Below are 17,619 nucleotides of genomic sequence, written 5' to 3' on the forward strand. Positions count from 1 at the left end.
AGGTAAGTAGTTTAAACTTTTAATTTGAATTCAATAAAAGTTTATCTGAATATAGAATTAGAGTCAATGAATTTAAGGACCAGTTGATTACAAAGTCTAATTTGTCAAGCAGTACTGTCTGATGAAATATTACAGTTTATCTTTTAGTTTCTTGCTTATGGATGATTTTGTGGAGAAAAAAAAAACTGGGCCTAAGTAAGTGGCTGGAGAGATTTGAAGATATTGATACGGATGTGATCTACTGACTGTGAAACAGAAAATCTACTAAAAACATGAGTACTACAACATTGTTCTGCAGTCCAATGCAAACATTTGGAACGTACATTCTCCAGGGCTGTGGGATGCGCCAGGAAGTTGGGGGTGGGGAGGTTTAGGGTGTAAGAGATAAAGTGTACATTGCATTCCTCTTGTCATGATCCAATGCGCTCTATAAAGTCTGTTAACTAGCAAATCCAGCTGCACACAGAGCACAAGAATAAACAGTATAAACTGAAACTGATTGTTCCGCACAGCCAAGAAAATCATATCAGATGTTCTGTGGCTAAAATAACTCTTTCATCCACAAAATGGGTGGAGGTGTTAGAACTGAAGGGGAAAAAAAAGGATTGAACCAAAAGTGTCATATTAGCCGAACTGTTTATATTTAGTTTTTAAACTGTGTGTATTTTTCTATCAAACTCAGACTCCGTCTATAAGTATTTTGTCAGAAATATTTTATTATTCTGTTTCCAGTGACATTATGTTCAGTTGAGGTACTGTTGCTGCCCATCTTAAGTTGGGCTTTGGACAACTTGCCCCATTCACGCCCATTCATACAACCACTTTTTCTGTGCTCTTTACTTTAGACTTTTTGAATGCAGAATATTTTATTAAAGCTATTTAGCAGGAGCAAAGCAAAGGATGTATTAAATAATAATAATCACTTAATATACTTAACTAATTATTCTACTCCGAGATAATGCAAATTTCTAATACTGATCTTGAGAGTAATGAGAGAGCAGAGGATTGGCACATCCAGGCAGGAAGTTGCACTTCTTTGGGTCGTGTCAATATAATCCAATAGTAACGTAGTAACTCTATACTGAGTCCTTCAATTACTTGACATTGTAATCCAACACAACACAAATAGAGAATAAATGTAGTTTAGCACTTTTGTGCTATTTTGTCACATAATCATATGATTATGTGATTAAAATAGCACAAAAGTGCCTTCCTTTCCAAACTACATTTATTCTCTATTTGTGCTGTGTTGGATTACAATGTCAAGTAATTGAAGGACTCAGTATAGAGTTACTACGTTACTATTGGATTATATTGGTCTGGGGAGGTTGTTACCCCCCTCTCTCAGTCACTTCCATCTGGCCTGCACAAACACCACCTCTTCCTGCTCTTCTCTGTTCTCAGTTCTGCTTTACCCTGCATCCGCTTTATTCATGTTGGATTTACCTTTCTATTAAATGTCTAGATGCAGCTGCAATTGTGCAGTCTGAGCCACACAGTTCCAGTTTGTTTTTAACTTGTTTTTAACCTGTTTTCAGACTTTTTGCTTTCTTCCCGCCTGTTTTCTGTCTGTGTCTCACTGCTTACTTCACATTGGGGCGGCCGTGGCTCAGGGGGTTGGGAAGCGTATCTGTAACCAGAAGGTCGCCGGTTCGATCCCCGGGCTCTCCCTCCTGGTCGTTGTGTCCTTGGGCAAGACACTTTACCTACACTTTACCAGAGGGGCCGATGGCGCGATATGGCAGCCTCGCTTCTGTCAGTCTGCCCCAGGGCAGCTGTGGCTACAACCGTAGCTTGCCTCCACCAGTGTGTGAATGCGAGAGTGAATGAATAGTGGCATTGAAAAGCGCCTTGGGTTCTTTGAAAAGCGCTATATAAATCCAATCCATTATTATCTCCCTCAGCAGCCTTTTCCTGCGTTACTTCTAACAAAAGGTGAACTGTTGAACTTTTAATCTGAATTTGATATCAGTGTCTCTGATTTATATGTGCATTAAAGGAGAAGTTGATCACAAATGTCTAACCTGTAAAGCAGTACTGTCTGGTTAAACATCACAGTTTATCTTACAGTTTCACTTCCTTGTCATGGATGATTTCGTAAGAAACAAACTGGCTGAATGGGGGCTAAGTGAGTGGGTGGAGAAATTTAAAGGTAAAGTATTAACGTGAATCCATGATCGGTACAGATATTGATCCTGATGTGATCTGTTAACTGTGAAACAGCTCATATAACTATGCCCATTGCTTTGTCACTCATTGAACAAGAATTTCTAAAGCAAGTTGAGAATAATCTTTATCTCTGCAACTTTATTTTTAATTACAGATGAACAAATCGATGCAGAAAGTCTGCGTGTCCTTGATGATCGAGAAATTGATAATTTGATCCCAAAAGCTGGACCAAGAGTGAAATTCAAGAAGAACCTCAAGCTGTTAAAGGTAATTAAGTTTTTTAACAACATTTTTATTTGAGTGTTCGGAGGTGAACTGTTGTTAGAATTATCAGAATATTAAAAATGTACTGGCGGTAATAATATGTAGTGTCATTTTTGTTAATTCTTTACTAAAACTGAAATGTTTTTGTTGTGCTAGGAAGAAATAAACACAAATCAAGAAATCAAGAAACAGTAGTAAGAGGTTAATATTAAACACTGCTTTGCTGGGCTAAAGGGGCCTTGCTAGCTATGGGATGTTTAAGGGTGCGAAGCAGAGTCTCCAATTCTGTGATCCTGGCCTCCAGAGCTGCAAATAGTTTACAAATAGTATCATTATTGCTAAAGGAGGCTAAGGAGTAATTAAGCACAAAAGTAACAAAAGTAATCTGACACAATGAGCAAGAAAGTGCAGGAGGTACAGGTGAAAGGGCCATGCTGCTAGTGAGTTGGCTACAGGCCAAGCTAAGCTAGCGAATCCCTGATGGCACAGTGAGTGAATACTGTGACTATAATTAGTGAGTGAATACACAGAGTGCATGAAGATAACACTATGAAATACGCTATCTATACGTTTTTAATTAGACTGGCTACACAGATAAGCTACACAAAAATACCACTCTGCGTTGGAACAAGAAGTGATAGTCTACCATGGAGAGGGAACACCAAGTGACCAACTGGTGTTCGACAGCGTCTCACTGGCAGTAATTATTTGTAGAGTAATTTTATTAATTCTTAACTAATATAGATTTGAACTGATTTTACTGTTGTAGGAAGAAGAAAACTCAAATCGGGAAACAGTCAATTCTGTTCAAGTAAGTAAATGTGAAGGGAAAAGTTCTTAAATGTCCATATGACAAATACAATTTTAATACACGTTTAAGAGGTTAATATTAAACACTGCTTTGCACTTTTATCTGCAGTGTGAACAGGAGCATGAAGAAGCAGCTGATGTGGTTCAGGTAAGGGTTATACTGAATTTCAGACATTTAGGCCAACTACCTGAGACAAAGTAAAGCTCCATTCTCTGGTCTATAGAAACTGACCACTCTCTACAGAAACCAATAAATGACTGAATCTAAAAACCTAATTCATAGGTTGGGTTGGGAAATATACATTTTGCCCTAGCTAGGGGGTTCGCTAACCGTCTCTGTAGGTCTTCATGACTGGGACTTTGTTGTGGAAATTTTGACAATAACCTGCAACACACCCATTGAGCATTTTGAAAAGGGTGTAATAAACACATTGCAATGTGGATAGAAGCATCCCAGCCAAACCACTAGGATCATCTCTGAATCGTGGCCACCGCCCTTACATCTTATATACCCAGAGACAGACAAACACACTCCACAAACTCTTACATGTTGGCCCCTGTCACGGGGAAACTATACCATCAGCCTCATGCTTAAAATCCTCTCCCTCTCAGAGAGAATTATAACCTTGCTTTCTGCTTAACTGTCACCTAAAGATTTACATCCCTGAAAAGGAGAGGGAGTCTCACTATCTGTTTAACGTCTCCCATGAACTAACAATGCCCCCACTTTGTCAGTGTGTGTGTGTAGGGCATAGGGCTCATTTCTAGTGCACATGCATACAACTAAGTGACAGGAGTGCTCTTGCTATACTAAAGTGAGAAAGTGATATTACTATTACTAATGTGATATGATTAAACATGTGATTAATACATGAGAACAGAAATCTGCCACCAAAACGTAATTATGTAAAAGAATTGTCTCATAGCATAAGAAGAGGGTAATGGGAGGGCGTAATGTATTCTTCATCAGTCTGCTGGTTGAAAACATAAATGCATTTAAGTTTGTTGATTGTAAAACTTGTACGTTAGTGTCCTTTAAATGCTGTTAAAGAGCAATGCCAATGCAAATAGTAATAATTTCCTGTATAACTCATATTCATCCTCAGGTCTTGCCATCCACAAGTGATACAGGTGAGACACATGCATCGTATTTATTGCATCTCATATTAGTCTTTGTTTTAAAGGCACCAATATTTTTTGCAATCTACATAACTTTACTAAGAATAGATTTACTGAGAGAAAGACGTTTTTCTTTTCTTATTATTTTTTGTTGTTTTTATCCAATCAGGAAAGAGAAAATCAGACCTTCAAAGTGATGCCAGCAGGTTGCAGTCACCAGCTAAGCGACAGTGTCAGTCTATGCCAGGATTTGAAGGTATTTATGTTTCTTACTAAACAGTGTCACAGTTTAAGGGTTAAACCTCTGTGCAGCACAATTTTCCCAACATGCCAGTTTCATCTTTGATGCTAGAAATTACTTTTTCTTTGGCCTGTTGTCAAAATGTAACAGTCACATGATGCATGGTATACTAAGTATGATTGGTAAGTGGTCATATTATGATCCTGATATACTCTAATTCACACACGTTTGTTTTTTTAACATGAGATTTTACATTTTCTGGTTATTCTAGTCTATAATTCCTTCTAAATAGTTTTTTACTTTTTTGTCCACAGAATCAATCATACTGTCTGATGTGAAAAGCATCATGACATTTGTACATGCCAGACTAAATGACCAAGACAAACTCAGTGCTTTCTTGAAGTGAGTATTAATTTTTTTCATATTTTGTAATGTACGGGCCTGGCTCCACTCCTGATTGCGTGACAGTTTCACAAACGAATCACAGAGTTTGTTTTTAAAGAAAGCAAAAATGCAGAAAATATCTGTAAAACATCCTCAGAAGCTGCTAGTTATGTGTAATTTAGTCACACGGAGATGAATTAACCTAAATGCACTAACTGCACGTCTTTGGACTGTTGGAGAAAGCCAGAGTACCTGGAGAGAACCGAGGCAAACACAGAGAGAACACGTAAACTCAAAACAAAAATGCCCCCAACCAGATGGTGGTGTGAGACAACAGTGCCATCATGCCATCGTGCTGCCTGAACATGAACCCTTTTGGTTCAATAGTCACCAGTTAGTTTCTTGTGTCAGTCTGTTTGACGTGTTGGTTCTTTGTTTAGTTGTCTGTGAAGGTTCTCAGTCATCCAGGTCATCGTAGTCAAAGGAGCTTGCAAAGAAAAGCGTCTGGACTTCTTTAAGTTGCTTGAAGACGTTTCACCTCTCATCCGAGAAGTGAAGAAACTTCTCGGATGAGAGGTGAAACGTCTTCAAGCAACTTAAAGAAGTCCAGACGCTTTTCTTTGCAAGCTCCTTTGACTTTGTTTAGTTATTTTTACATCATACTTTTGACTTACAGCCGCACAATTATAGATGACGGAATGATTCGGTAGTAAACTAAAACTTTCCAAGTTAAGACCAACAAAGACTGATATTTTTAGGAAGTTTTGGTGACTTAGCTACATTTTTTTTCCTGTTCCCGGTATCTACCATCTCTTGAAGGAAACATTTTCACTTTAGCTGTCACAAAAAAGGTGTAGATCAAAACAACATACAGTAAACAATTAGTGGAGCGAGTCTATAAAACTGAAATGCCTAGTAGTGATTACTATTAAAAATAATATAACTCTCTTTTAAACCTTTTGAAGCATGCTTAAAAATGTTTTCATGACTGAATCAATTAACCCATATTTAAAATATTGTTCAACAGGAAAAAGATCAGTGATTTGGAGACAGACAAGAGGGAGCTGGTTGGTGTCTTTGGTAAAACTGGGGCTGGAAAGAGCTCTTTGATAAATGCCATCATCAAAGAGAAGAATCTTTTACCCTCAGGAAGCATCAATGCCTGCACCTCAGTCATGATCAAAGTGGAAGCTAACACACGTAGCACAAAGTATGAAGCAGAAATTGAGTTCATCACAAAGGAGGTAAAATGAATTCTCAAAGTTTGATTTGTACTTAAAACTAAATAATTTGTTATAGTGCAGTTCTTGGAGCTTAAGGCTGGGTACATTCCTCCAATAAATGGCTTGTCATCTATTTTTGTAGGAGTGGAACGATGAGTTGTGGTCATTTCATCAGTTTCTTGACAATAATGAAGATCAGGACAAGGAAGGCGACGATGATTATCGTGATGCTGTTGAAAAGCTGTCAGCACTTTATGGAGAAGAATGGAAAGAGAAGTCCTCTGAAAACCTCATGGAGAACAAATGTTTCAAAGAAATTCCAGAATTTCTCCAATCCAGGCGAAAGATTTTGAGATGTGAATCAGTAAGACAAACTCATATTGCTACTATAACAGACAGCCATGATAGACTACACACTGGGGATGCTGGGAAGGGGACACAGGTGAAACTAGGACATCTTGGACACAAAAGGGAACTGACCAAATTAACAAAAGATTACGAATTGGAAACACATCTCACTTCTGAAAACAGAATGCAGCATAGATCCAAACTGTCTGTCGAATGCTAATTAGAGACTTTCTCAAAACTATCAAATGGTTGATTGTTTTAAAAAGGGTTTCACATGACCTGAATTTCTCCTCAGTCTTGATCCAATATAACGCAAGGGGAAGCTTGTACATGACACAATCTGATCATTTAAATCGAAAATTGACGAAGGTTCCCTTGCACATCTATTTTGGCATTGCCCTGTCTTTAAAGCTTTTTGGAGCCAGATTTTTACGTGGTTTTCAAACCAATTTAGGAAAAAAGTACCACTTGATGGTACACTGGCTATAATTGGATCATTTGCATCAATCGAATCTTTTTTTCCTTTTCACAAAAACAGATAATTACAATGGGTATGCTGGCTGCAAAGAAACTTATTCTTTTACAGTGGCGGTCTTCTTCGGCCCCGTGTTTTAAAAGGTGGCTTAATGAGATGGTGTCTGTGGCCAGGGTGGAACAGATAATATTTGATAGAAAGGGGAAACTGGCGAGTTTTTGTACGATTTGGTAGCCATTTCTAGAATTCTTAATTAACTGATCATAATTCATGCCTCACGCTCTGCGCGAATTTTCTTATTTTATTTTACTCTTTATTGAGTTAATGTTGTTATAATTTTTTCTTCCTCTTTTTTCTCCTTTTTCTTTTTTCCTTATAAATTCACAAATGCTAAATGTAGTAATTGTCCTCAGTTGAATCTGTATAAGCATGCTGTGTTTAATATAAAAGCAAAAAATAAAATAATTTTAAAAAAAATCTTTTTTTAGTGATCCAATTTCTTTAAGTAGTTTTTTTAATGTCACAGACTTTTTAATGGTTTTTGTAAAGCACTTAAACTGTAGGATTAAAATTAAACTGCACTGCTTTTATTATTTATTGCAGGCTAATGAACTTTCTGCAAAATTTGTCAAGTACACAAGAAGTGATTCAAAACAAGGAGAAGGCAATGAAGGAAAAAAGTGGTTTTGGCCACTAGTGAAGTGTGTGACTGTCAGGGTGCCAAACAAGTCTCTTCTCCAGCATGTCACACTTGTGGACCTTCCTGGAAATGGTGACTGTAACAAGAGCAGAGATCAGATGTGGAAAGGGGTAATTCACATTTACTGCTCTTTGCTTATACTGTGTTGTCTGTAAACAGTCATCTTTCTATTAAGCACTGAGACATGTTATTCTTCTTTCAGATAGTTGGAGATTGTTCTACTGTGTGGATTGTGACTGACATTAATCGAGCAACGTCAGAGAAAACAGCCTGGGGGATCCTGGAAAGTGTCAGTAGTCTGATTGGAAATGGTGGCGAATGTCAGCAAATTCACTTTATCTGCACCAAGTCTGATCTTGTTGATGATTCAGATGATCTGTAAGTACATTTTCCATGCAAACTCCCATATTTGCGAGTTTGTTTTTTAAACAGTCAAAATAAATACATTAAGCAAATAAAGCCATATAATCATAAATGACTGGACCCGCAAAGCAGACTCGCACAACTGAAGCTCAATAGGTTTATTTCCAATGAAACAAATGTATACAATGAACTGGTGATTTAGTGGAGAGCACCACCCTAAGGTGGTGGTTTGGGAGAGAGTACTCAATGACTGGCTGGAAGGAAAAAAGACGGAGACTGTAGTGAACAGGTAAGTATTTTGGTGTGAGGCTCTGACAACCCAAGTTAGCAAGTAGGAGTATGAGAGGATATTAACCAGACCAGACATTTAAAAATAGAAGGCAACAAACTGGAGTACCAGCACCATCAGGCAGAGAAACATTGCCACAGCCAGTCTTTAAATACAATCTATGTGTTAACAAAGAGTTACAGGTGTGCAAAAGTCAGGCAAAGCTCAGTTTGGTTCCCACATTTTCACCTAAAGGCCAAGAATAAATCAAAACCGCCCAGCCTGCCCCAAATTAATGATGGTGATGGTGATGATAATAGTGATGACGGTAACAGTACAGATATGCTCATTTCTTGTAGTTCACGAGCTCATATCCATGATGGAATAGTAATGAGAAACCTGCAAGCCAAGGATGGAGTAAGGAAAGAATTCAACAAGCGAAGCAAGATTAATGTGAGTTTTATAGGCTGACAGAAAACAATACAGACTCTCCACAGTTGCAAAGATGCTTTAAAATTAAATCATTTTTCCGCAGAAACACTTCACTGACGGCAGTTTCAAAGTGTTCACAGTGAGCTCCAAAGAGTTCCTAAAAGGGAAGCATCTAAGTCCAGAAGAAACTGGTAGGTGAAGTCTTGATGCACATGTTGTTTTAGTTTGCTCTGACTGAAAGAAGAATTATTTAATTTGAATTATAGTACGTAATGTCAAACTGTGGCACTGAAATTTCTTCTTAACAGAAATACCCAAACTTCAGGGATTTTTGCAAGATCTCAATGACTGTCACTCAGAGACAGTAAACTATGTGAGTGGAGCTTATGGGATTCTGTCTTTGATTCAAGGAGCCAACTCCGGAGGAGTGGTAAGTTCAAGTAAAAGATACACAACATTCTCTTACATGTTGGGATTTATCAAATGTCTTTGTGTTTCTTATTGTGTTTTTTTATGTATTAATTTATAGGTTATTAAGTGATCAATTGATTGTATTTTTGCCGTTCTGTTTTACTTATAGTAGAGTGACTTAAAGCCAAGTGGAGTTTATAGAGAAGAAATAATAATAAGTATTTTGTTTATGGTTTTATTCCTTCAAATATTTTTCAGGATGATAAAAAAGGTGAGGTGTGTTCAGAACTTGAGAGACACATGATCCTTCAACTAGCAAATATCAACAAAGAAATGGAAGAGACCTTTACGGCCTTTGAAAAATGTCTTAATGATGGCGTTGAGAAATCCAAACGTTCATACGGAGAAAAACTCAAGAACTTCTTGTATCACGTATGTATTTTAAATCTAGGTGTATCAAAACAACAGGTTTTACAGGAGTATGTATTTAAATAATTCCGTTTTCTTTTTTGTTTTAGGGAAAGAAGGGTGGTGCTTTTCACAAGGTACTGAAGTGTGTCGTTGAGAATGGTGGCGTCCACAAACCAAAGAACAAGACCCTAATTAACCTTAACATGATGTTGGCTTCATGTCTGACTGACAGCATTGATGAAGAATTCAGAAAGACCTTCCCGTAAGAAAAGACAAGTTCTAAACAGTCACATAATATTATTCAAGATATGTAATTTATAACATATCACAATTTTCAAATATAAACTTGCCAACTCTGCCATTAATAACCACAATGTTTACATGTTTTAGAAATGACTCAGAATGTGGAGCATTTAACGGAGTCATCAAGACTTTTTCTCTTAACACTGATTCTCTGATTGAAAAGTACAAAAATACTGAACTGCAGCTCAGATTTCTCAAGACAGAGGTAAGAGATGAAACTTTCCTATACATCAATTCAAACAGTAAAGCACAGTAAAAGGAAAAAATGAAAAATTAGTCTTATACCTTGACGTAATTTAAAACGACGTTCATCTGTATTTCATGTTTTGTGTCTAAGGAAGAAAAAATTAAGGCAAAACTGAACAGAATGATCCGGGAACAGAAGAAAAAAGTCTACAGCAGTCTGACAGAGACAATTGTGAACATTATGGAAGAAGGCTACAAGAGTAAGAGATAATATTATTCACAACTTGGCACTAATACACATATTTATATTTATCATTATTCAGCAAGAGAAATCTGATTGGAGTTTTCTGTCTTATTGTAGAGGCTGCAGAATTTAGAGGAGAAGGCACGCTGTACAACATGAGGGAGACTATTAAGAACCATGTGCACTCAAAAAAGGACATGTTTGAGCAGGCAAAAAATACCATGTTGGAGAAGTTACGCAGTTTAATGGTTTGTCATGTTTTATGAAGAAATATTATGATCGTATTTTGTTATAGCTCACCTGAAGGCTTTTTCTGTGTTTAACTGGAATAGACTTATACAAAAATTTATGTTTCCATTTATGTTTTAAATCAAGTCTGAGAAATTTCTAAATGTAATTTAATATGACTTTAATACAATATTTGATCTGTTATAAGTGAATACATTTTTTTTTAATTAGAGAGACATCCTTGAGATTCTGGAGACTACTATGAAAGAATCCTTTGAACTTTCATTCAAGACTGATGGGAGCTCACTCCCAGGTAAACAGGAAGGTTTGCTGTAATTACATCGGTTCCAAGTGCTTGATAATGCTTCTGTCCTTTTCTCTTTATCTTTGCAATCTTGCACCTGATAACTTAGTCTATGTAACTATTTATCTGTTTTTCAAATTAACTTATAAATTACTGATTCGTAAAAATTCTAATTTGTTTTTCAGATGTTTCAACAGAGCTTGATATGGTGAAGAAACGTTATGATGAACTTCCAGGCACTCCAGATGATGAAGTGTCCCTTACTGGGTAACTCCTAATATGTTATCAATGGTATTACATTAAATATTAAAAATTTTACAAAAAATAAATAATTTTTGCTCTTAACAATGTTAACAATTATTTTAAGTCAAAGTATGATGATCAGCTCAGAGGCTGCAATGAATCCATTTTAGGGGAATCTGCAATTCAACATTTAAACTAATTATAGCCATTAGTATTCTTTAGAGTGAGGAGTTTTACAAGCAATATTACGATTTTAAAAATGTAGAAATTATATTATGTTCATTGGTTATTGTTTATTGTCAAACCTTTGCTCTCTTTTTTTAATGTTTCAGAGTTGCTGACCAGGTAGTAACTGCAGAAGCCTGGACACAAACAGGTCTTACCAGAGGAAGTGCTGTTTAAAACAAAAAAACATCTGATTTGGTCTCAGTCCTTTTCAGTTGTTTTTATTTGGTCTTTGGTGACATTTGATTTTGTGAATGTCATAAGTGATTCTGGATTTTTATTTCTGTAAGACATTTGTCTTTTTTAATGTTTTAAATCTTGAGGCTAGCAGAGAAGTTGGAGGAAAAACTGAAAGAGATTCACATCACTCTACATATGTTTTGATCTACTTTAATGCTTTTATTTCATGAGTTTAGTTATGGTTCATTCAGATGACAATGACAATTATATAGTACATTTCAGTACATGTAAAATCAGTCTACTTATCACAGAAGGTAAAAACATGGCAACACTTTATAATACAGCCCACAACTAACGCGTAATTCCCCTGTAATTAAAAGGAACATCAATGTATTTTATCTAAAATTACAATTAAAACTGTGATTGTATTTACCTACAAATATTTAAAGGTAACAAGTCATCCAGACCATTGATTTAAGATTTTTATTATGAGATAATAGTTTTTCATCTCAACCTTTCACACACAAATATGTGTGTTTTTGACAGGTTTTCATACATTAGAGCCACAGCAGAGGGTGCGTTTTCTTAAAAACAATATCTGAATTAGGATAAGATGGATTTGTGTATGAAAAACACAACTAGTCATGAATTTATTTGTAAAACTTAAAGTTTCTGGAGTTTTTTTCCAAGGACACATTCACACTTCTTGTCATGCTCTTTTAATTGTTGCTTTCTTGTTCCCTACAATCTTTCTGACCTGTCATCTATGTTTATTCTTCACAAAAAATATTATTATATGAACATTGTTTTGGTAGTAGTATCAGTGGACTCTGTTGTGATATTTTGACAACATAGTGTGCTGTTGACAGAATTTGAGTTTGTCTAAGGTGCACCTCTGTCACACCTAACAGCCATTGTTGTTGTTGCAGGTCTTTCCAAGTATCCTGTGCCATTTGAGTCCCCACAAAAGAACTGAGTGTATTTTGTATGAAAATATATTATCACATTATTTCTAAAAGTGTGTCTTACAATCTTAATCCCCAATTTACCTTAGAAATCAATTATACTTTTGTTTGGGTTTTTAAGCACAAATATCCTGAAATGCCATGTCCAGTCATTTTTGTTCAAGCTCAGTTTTTAAAATATAAGTAATAAAAATTAAAACAGTTGTACACCCTTACTCATAATATTATAACCAGATGTTATTTTAATTCTGTGAATACATTTTCAATGCTTAAAGTCTTTGATATAAGTCCCTGAATTGGCTGTAACCCCCATTACTCTTACTCTTAGGGGCATTGTTTTTTTGTTGTTGTTATTTTTGTTTGTTTTCTTTTCTTTCTTTCTTTCTTTTTAAAGGAAAATCATCTTTTTTTTAAAGAACCAGAATAAATATCAGTCTTTCATCAACATTTTCTTCCATTTTTCTGAATGATTCACAGATGTGTTGAAGGCAAGGCAAGTTTATTTGTATAGCACAATTCAACAACAAGGTGATTCAAAGTGCTTTACAGAGACATTAGAAACAAAAACAAATAAAAAGAACAATTTAAAATGGATTAAAACAAGCAAACAAACAAACAAATTAACAAACAAACAAAACAGTATATAAAATCAAAACAGATAAAATCAGAACAGTAGATAAGATCAGTAGTTAAATGTAAGTTTTGAAATTTAAGCTTAAAGTGTGGATTTGGTGCTTTATTCAAATGCAGCTGAGAACAGGTGAGTCTTCAACCTGGATTTAAATAAACTGAGTGTTTCAGCTGATCTGAGGCTTTCTGGGAGTTTGTTCCAGATATAAGGAGCATAAAAGCTGAATGCAGCTTCTCCGTGTCTGGTTCTGACTCTGGGAACTGATAAAAGACCGGATCCAGATGACCTGAGGGATCTGGAAGGTTCATAGTGGGTCAGGAGGTCACTGATGTATTTTGGTCCTAAACCATTCAGAGCTTTATAGGCCAGCATCAGAACTTTAAAGTCTATCCTCTGACGGACAGGCAGCCAGTGTAAAGACCTCAGAGCTGGACTGATGTGGTCCACTTTTTTGGTCTTAGTGAGGACTCGAGCAGCAGAGTTCTGAATGAGCTGTAGTTGTCTGACTGATTTTTTTTAGGTAGACCTGTAAAGATGCTGTTACAGTAATCAAGCCTACTAAAGATGAATGCATGGACTAGTTTTTCCAGGTCCTGTTGAGACATCAGATCTTTTATCCTTGATATATTCTTGAGGTGATAGTAAGCTGACTTTGTTATTGTCTTAATGTGTTTTTCTAAGTTTAGGTCTGCATCCATCACTACACCCAAATTTCTCGCCTGGTTTGTGGTTTTTAGATGTATAGATTGAAGTTCTCTGGTGACCTGTAATCGTTTTTCTTTGGCGCCAAAGACTATTACCTCAGTTTTGTTTTTGTTTAGCTGGAGAAAATTGTGGCACAACCAGTCATTAATTTCCTCAATGCATTTACCAAGAGCCTGTACAGGGCCTCGGTCTCCTGGTGACATTGTGATATATATTTGTGTGTCATCTGCATAGCTGTGGTACTTTATTTTGTTGTTTATTTTGTTGTTCTTTATATGAAGCATAACATGTTCACCCTCTCATGCTTATTTACAGTATAAACTGATACTGCCTCACGTAAGTAATAAAGGCTAATTTAAGTATAAAGTATGAAATATTTCTCAATGCATTTTGTATTATAGTATTTTTTTTTCACATTTTGGTATCTCAACCTCAAAAACGTAAGGCAGCAAGACTGTTGATGTAAAAGGAGACTGTGAAGACTATTAAAAATTGTGTATAAATGATAACAATAGTAAATTTACAGTGAAGTATATGGGCATGATTTTATTATTTTTTTTATCATTCTTGATGAGCTCTCAGCCGTAAAAGGCTGATGGGGTATTGTAGTCACTCTGCCTGGTGGGTGGAGCCTATCCCAGCAGTCCAGAGGCGGGGTGAACAGGTCTATCGCAGGGCCAACACAGAGAGACAGACCGTTATACTCACATTCACACAATAGGCAACTTCGGATTTCTAAGTCTAATATCAGCCTGCAATTGAGTCAAATTGATAACTTCATGCAATCTGTGTCTGACAACCCAGTGTTGTGCAGAAAACAGCAGACATAACTCTGACTTGACTGAGCAAAAAACAACATTAGTTTATTGTCTAGTCTTTCACACAAACAGCAACTTCCAAAATGACAACCCATCCATATATTCAATTCAATTCAGTTTTATTTTTATAGCGCCAAATCACAACAACAGTCACCTCATGGCGCTTTATATTGTACAGTAGATCCTACAATAATAGATACAGAGAAAAACCCAACAATCATATGACAAGCATTTTGGCGACAGTGGGAAGGAAAAACTCCCTTTTAACAGGAAGAACCCTCCGGCAGAACCAGGCTCAGGGAGGGGCGGGGCCATCTGCTGCGACCGGTTGGGGTGAGAGAAAGAAGACAGGATAACGACATACTGTGGAAGAGAGACAGAGATTAATAAAAGGTATGATTCAATGCAGAGAGGTCTATTAACACATAGTGAGTGAGAAAGGTGACTGGAAAGGAAAAACTCAATGCATCATGGGAATCCCCGGCAGCCTACGTCTATTGCAGCTAAGGGAGGATTCAGGGTCACCTGGTCCAGCCCTAACTATATGCTTTAGCAAAAAGGAAAGTTTTAAGCCTAATCTTAAAAGTAGAGATAGTGTCCCCCCAAACAAAACTGGAAGCTGGTTCCACAGAAGAGGGGCCTGAAAACTGAAGGCTCTCCCTCCCATTCTACTTTTAAATACTCTAGGAACAACAAGTAGGCCTGCAGTGCGAGAGCGAAGTGCTCTAATAGGGTGATATGGTACTACAAGGTCATTGAGATAAGATGGGGCCTCTTTGGCTCTCAGCGAAGGCGGTCGCACTTTTCTCCTCTCCTCCTTACCCTTATCTTCCCTGCTTAGCCTCTATGTCCTTGTCTTGTCTCGTGTGCATTACTTTCCAAACGCCTTCGATGCTTGTGCCCTACCAGGGAAGATGGCAGTCAACTGGACCAGCGCAGACATGCTGCAGGACCGGATGCGCTGTCTACACCGGCTCTCTCTTACCCTTTACCCGCCCCTGTTGCTTGTCTTGTGTTTCTATGGTGTCATGTGCTTTTTGTGCTGAGGTGTTTTTTCTGTTATCAAACTGTTCTCCCACTAGGAGCTCCTCCTCTTACCTCATGTTTTGTATTTTCGTTGTTTTTTTTCCTATCAGCCTACCTTTCTGACATGTCTCCCCAATGTGATGTTTGTGTAAAGTTGGTCAGAAGGTTCCTTTGTAAGTGCGCATGCGCCATTAGCGTGCTGCCTGCTGTAACCCTAATTTCCTTCGGGATTAATAAAGTATTCTGATTCTGATTATTTAAGACCTTGTATGTGAGGAGCAGGATTTTGAATTCAACTCTGGATTTAACAGGAAGCCAATGAAGGGAAGTCAAAGCAGGAGAAATATGCTCTCTCTTTCTAGTCCCTGTCAGTACTCTTGCTGCAGCATTTTGAATTAACTGAAGGCTTTTCAGGAAGTTTTTTGGACTTCCTGGTAATAATGAATTGCAGTAGTCGAGCGTGGAAGTAATAAATACATGAACTAGGTTTTCAGCATCAGTAACACCATTAACACCATTTTAACCACTCGTTACGCTAGTCTAACCGTTTTCTATTAAACTATACAATACATATTATGCATTTCAGATTGCTCAAATTAAATCATGTACATTACAAACCTTGTTCCCCTGTCGACTGTAGCTAGATGGTTTGAAAGAAGAGTAAAAGATGCCATTTATGTCCACTGTGAGCGACCATCTTTGAACAGAGGCGGTGGTTTACGACACCAACTGTCTGCCATCTATAATCCAGTGTTGAGATCCCTTCACAGACGCCTTAACGCCCACTCACATCCTGGGCCATCTGACCTCAGGAAATCACATGACAGGGTGGGGCTAGGTTTCACAATGAGCTCACCCGAAACCTCGTGACCTACACCCATTTTCACACCTTGGCTCGTGCGATTAGATAGAGGATCATTAGGGGGTCCATCGAGAGAGCGGTCTAAGTGGAGTGCTGCTTTTGAAAGCCAGATTGAAAAGGGACAAAAATCTGTAATCTGCATAGTGAGGACCTGAACTGAACTGAACTTTTTCCAGTAATTTACTTATAAATGGCAGTTTTGAAATAGCCCAATAATTACTAGTAGAGCAAGGATCTAGATTCTGTTTGTTTTTTTTTATTTATTTATTTTAAAAAAGAGGAGTTTCCTCAGCATGTTTAAAGGATGGAACACAACCTTGCCTCAGTGTACTGTTAATGATGGATAACAATGTGGGACCAATGATGGTGAGAGTCCCAGACAAGACAGAGAGAGGCAATATATCTAAAGAGCACGATGAGAATTTCATTTTGCCTATTACTATAATTAAGTCATTGAGTGTGATTGGAGAAAAAGAAGTAAACACTCAGGGCATCTTCATAAGGGGAGGCACTTGAGGAGATTTTGGATCTCAGGTCCATCACCTTATTTACAAAGTGATTGAGGAAAGTATTACAGTAACACAGCATGCTGGGATGGAGGAGAAACAATACTGTTGATGGTATAAAAGGCAAGGCAAGTTTATTTGTATAGCACAATTCAACAACAAGGTGATTCAAAGTGCTTTACAGAGACATTAGAAACAAAAACAAATAAAAAGCATGATTTAAAATTGATTAAAACAAGCAAGCAAGCAAACAAACAAACAAACAAACAAAATAGTATATAAAATGAAAAATCAAAACAGATAAAATCAGAACAGAATAGAATTTTTGGGTTATTTTTATGACGGTTTATAAGATTATTCAAATAAGAGGATCTAGCCTCTTTCACTAACTCATTATATAAGTGAAGAAGTTATTTGAAGTGTTCATGATGGACAACCAGACCTTTTCAACAGGAGCGTCGAAGACCACAATTTGTATTGTTTAACCAGGGTGTGCGGGAACTAACAGAGCAATGCCTAGTTTTGAAAAGAGCAGCCTGATTAAGAATGGCAAGACAGTGTTCATTAAAAGAATT

The 17,619-nt window shown here is 37.0% G+C and overlaps 1 protein-coding gene across 3 annotated transcripts in view; it reads left to right on the forward strand.

Annotated features, from left to right (window-relative positions):
* The first annotated feature begins 1,963 nt into the window (after window positions 1-1,963).
* LOC120745430 (nuclear GTPase SLIP-GC-like) overlaps window positions 1,964-17,619 on the forward strand; it is a 35,015-nt gene continuing 19,359 nt past the window's right edge. The window contains exons 1-22 of one of the 3 annotated variants that reach the window (XR_005698632.1): window positions 1,964-2,152; window positions 2,324-2,436; window positions 3,203-3,244; window positions 3,353-3,391; window positions 4,350-4,374; window positions 4,532-4,618; window positions 4,918-5,005; window positions 6,015-6,231; window positions 6,353-6,574; window positions 7,637-7,843; window positions 7,936-8,111; window positions 8,724-8,817; window positions 8,900-8,987; window positions 9,105-9,226; window positions 9,466-9,639; window positions 9,726-9,880; window positions 10,009-10,126; window positions 10,259-10,367; window positions 10,469-10,599; window positions 10,811-10,892; window positions 11,069-11,150; window positions 11,459-11,980. Coding sequence is in view for 2 of the 3 variants with exons in the window: in XM_040050277.1 (XP_039906211.1) it covers window positions 2,086-2,152; window positions 2,324-2,436; window positions 3,203-3,244; window positions 3,353-3,391; window positions 4,350-4,374; window positions 4,532-4,618; window positions 4,918-5,005; window positions 6,015-6,231; window positions 6,353-6,574; window positions 7,637-7,843; window positions 7,936-8,111; window positions 8,724-8,817; window positions 8,900-8,987; window positions 9,105-9,226; window positions 9,466-9,639; window positions 9,726-9,880; window positions 10,009-10,126; window positions 10,259-10,367; window positions 10,469-10,599; window positions 10,811-10,892; window positions 11,069-11,150; window positions 11,459-11,528 (2,508 nt within the window). In the remaining variant the exon portion in view is untranslated. Of the gene's footprint in view, window positions 2,153-2,323; window positions 2,437-3,202; window positions 3,245-3,352; window positions 3,392-4,349; window positions 4,375-4,531; window positions 4,619-4,917; window positions 5,006-6,014; window positions 6,232-6,352; window positions 6,575-7,636; window positions 7,844-7,935; window positions 8,112-8,723; window positions 8,818-8,899; window positions 8,988-9,104; window positions 9,227-9,465; window positions 9,640-9,725; window positions 9,881-10,008; window positions 10,127-10,258; window positions 10,368-10,468; window positions 10,600-10,810; window positions 10,893-11,068; window positions 11,175-11,458; window positions 12,942-17,619 lie in introns of those variants that run through there. The other 2 variants (XM_040050277.1, XM_040050288.1) reach the window with 2 other exon arrangements.

This window comes from Simochromis diagramma, unplaced genomic scaffold, assembly GCF_900408965.1.
Source record: "Simochromis diagramma unplaced genomic scaffold, fSimDia1.1 OVJJ01000321.1, whole genome shotgun sequence".
Lineage (NCBI taxonomy): Eukaryota > Metazoa > Chordata > Actinopteri > Cichliformes > Cichlidae > Simochromis > Simochromis diagramma.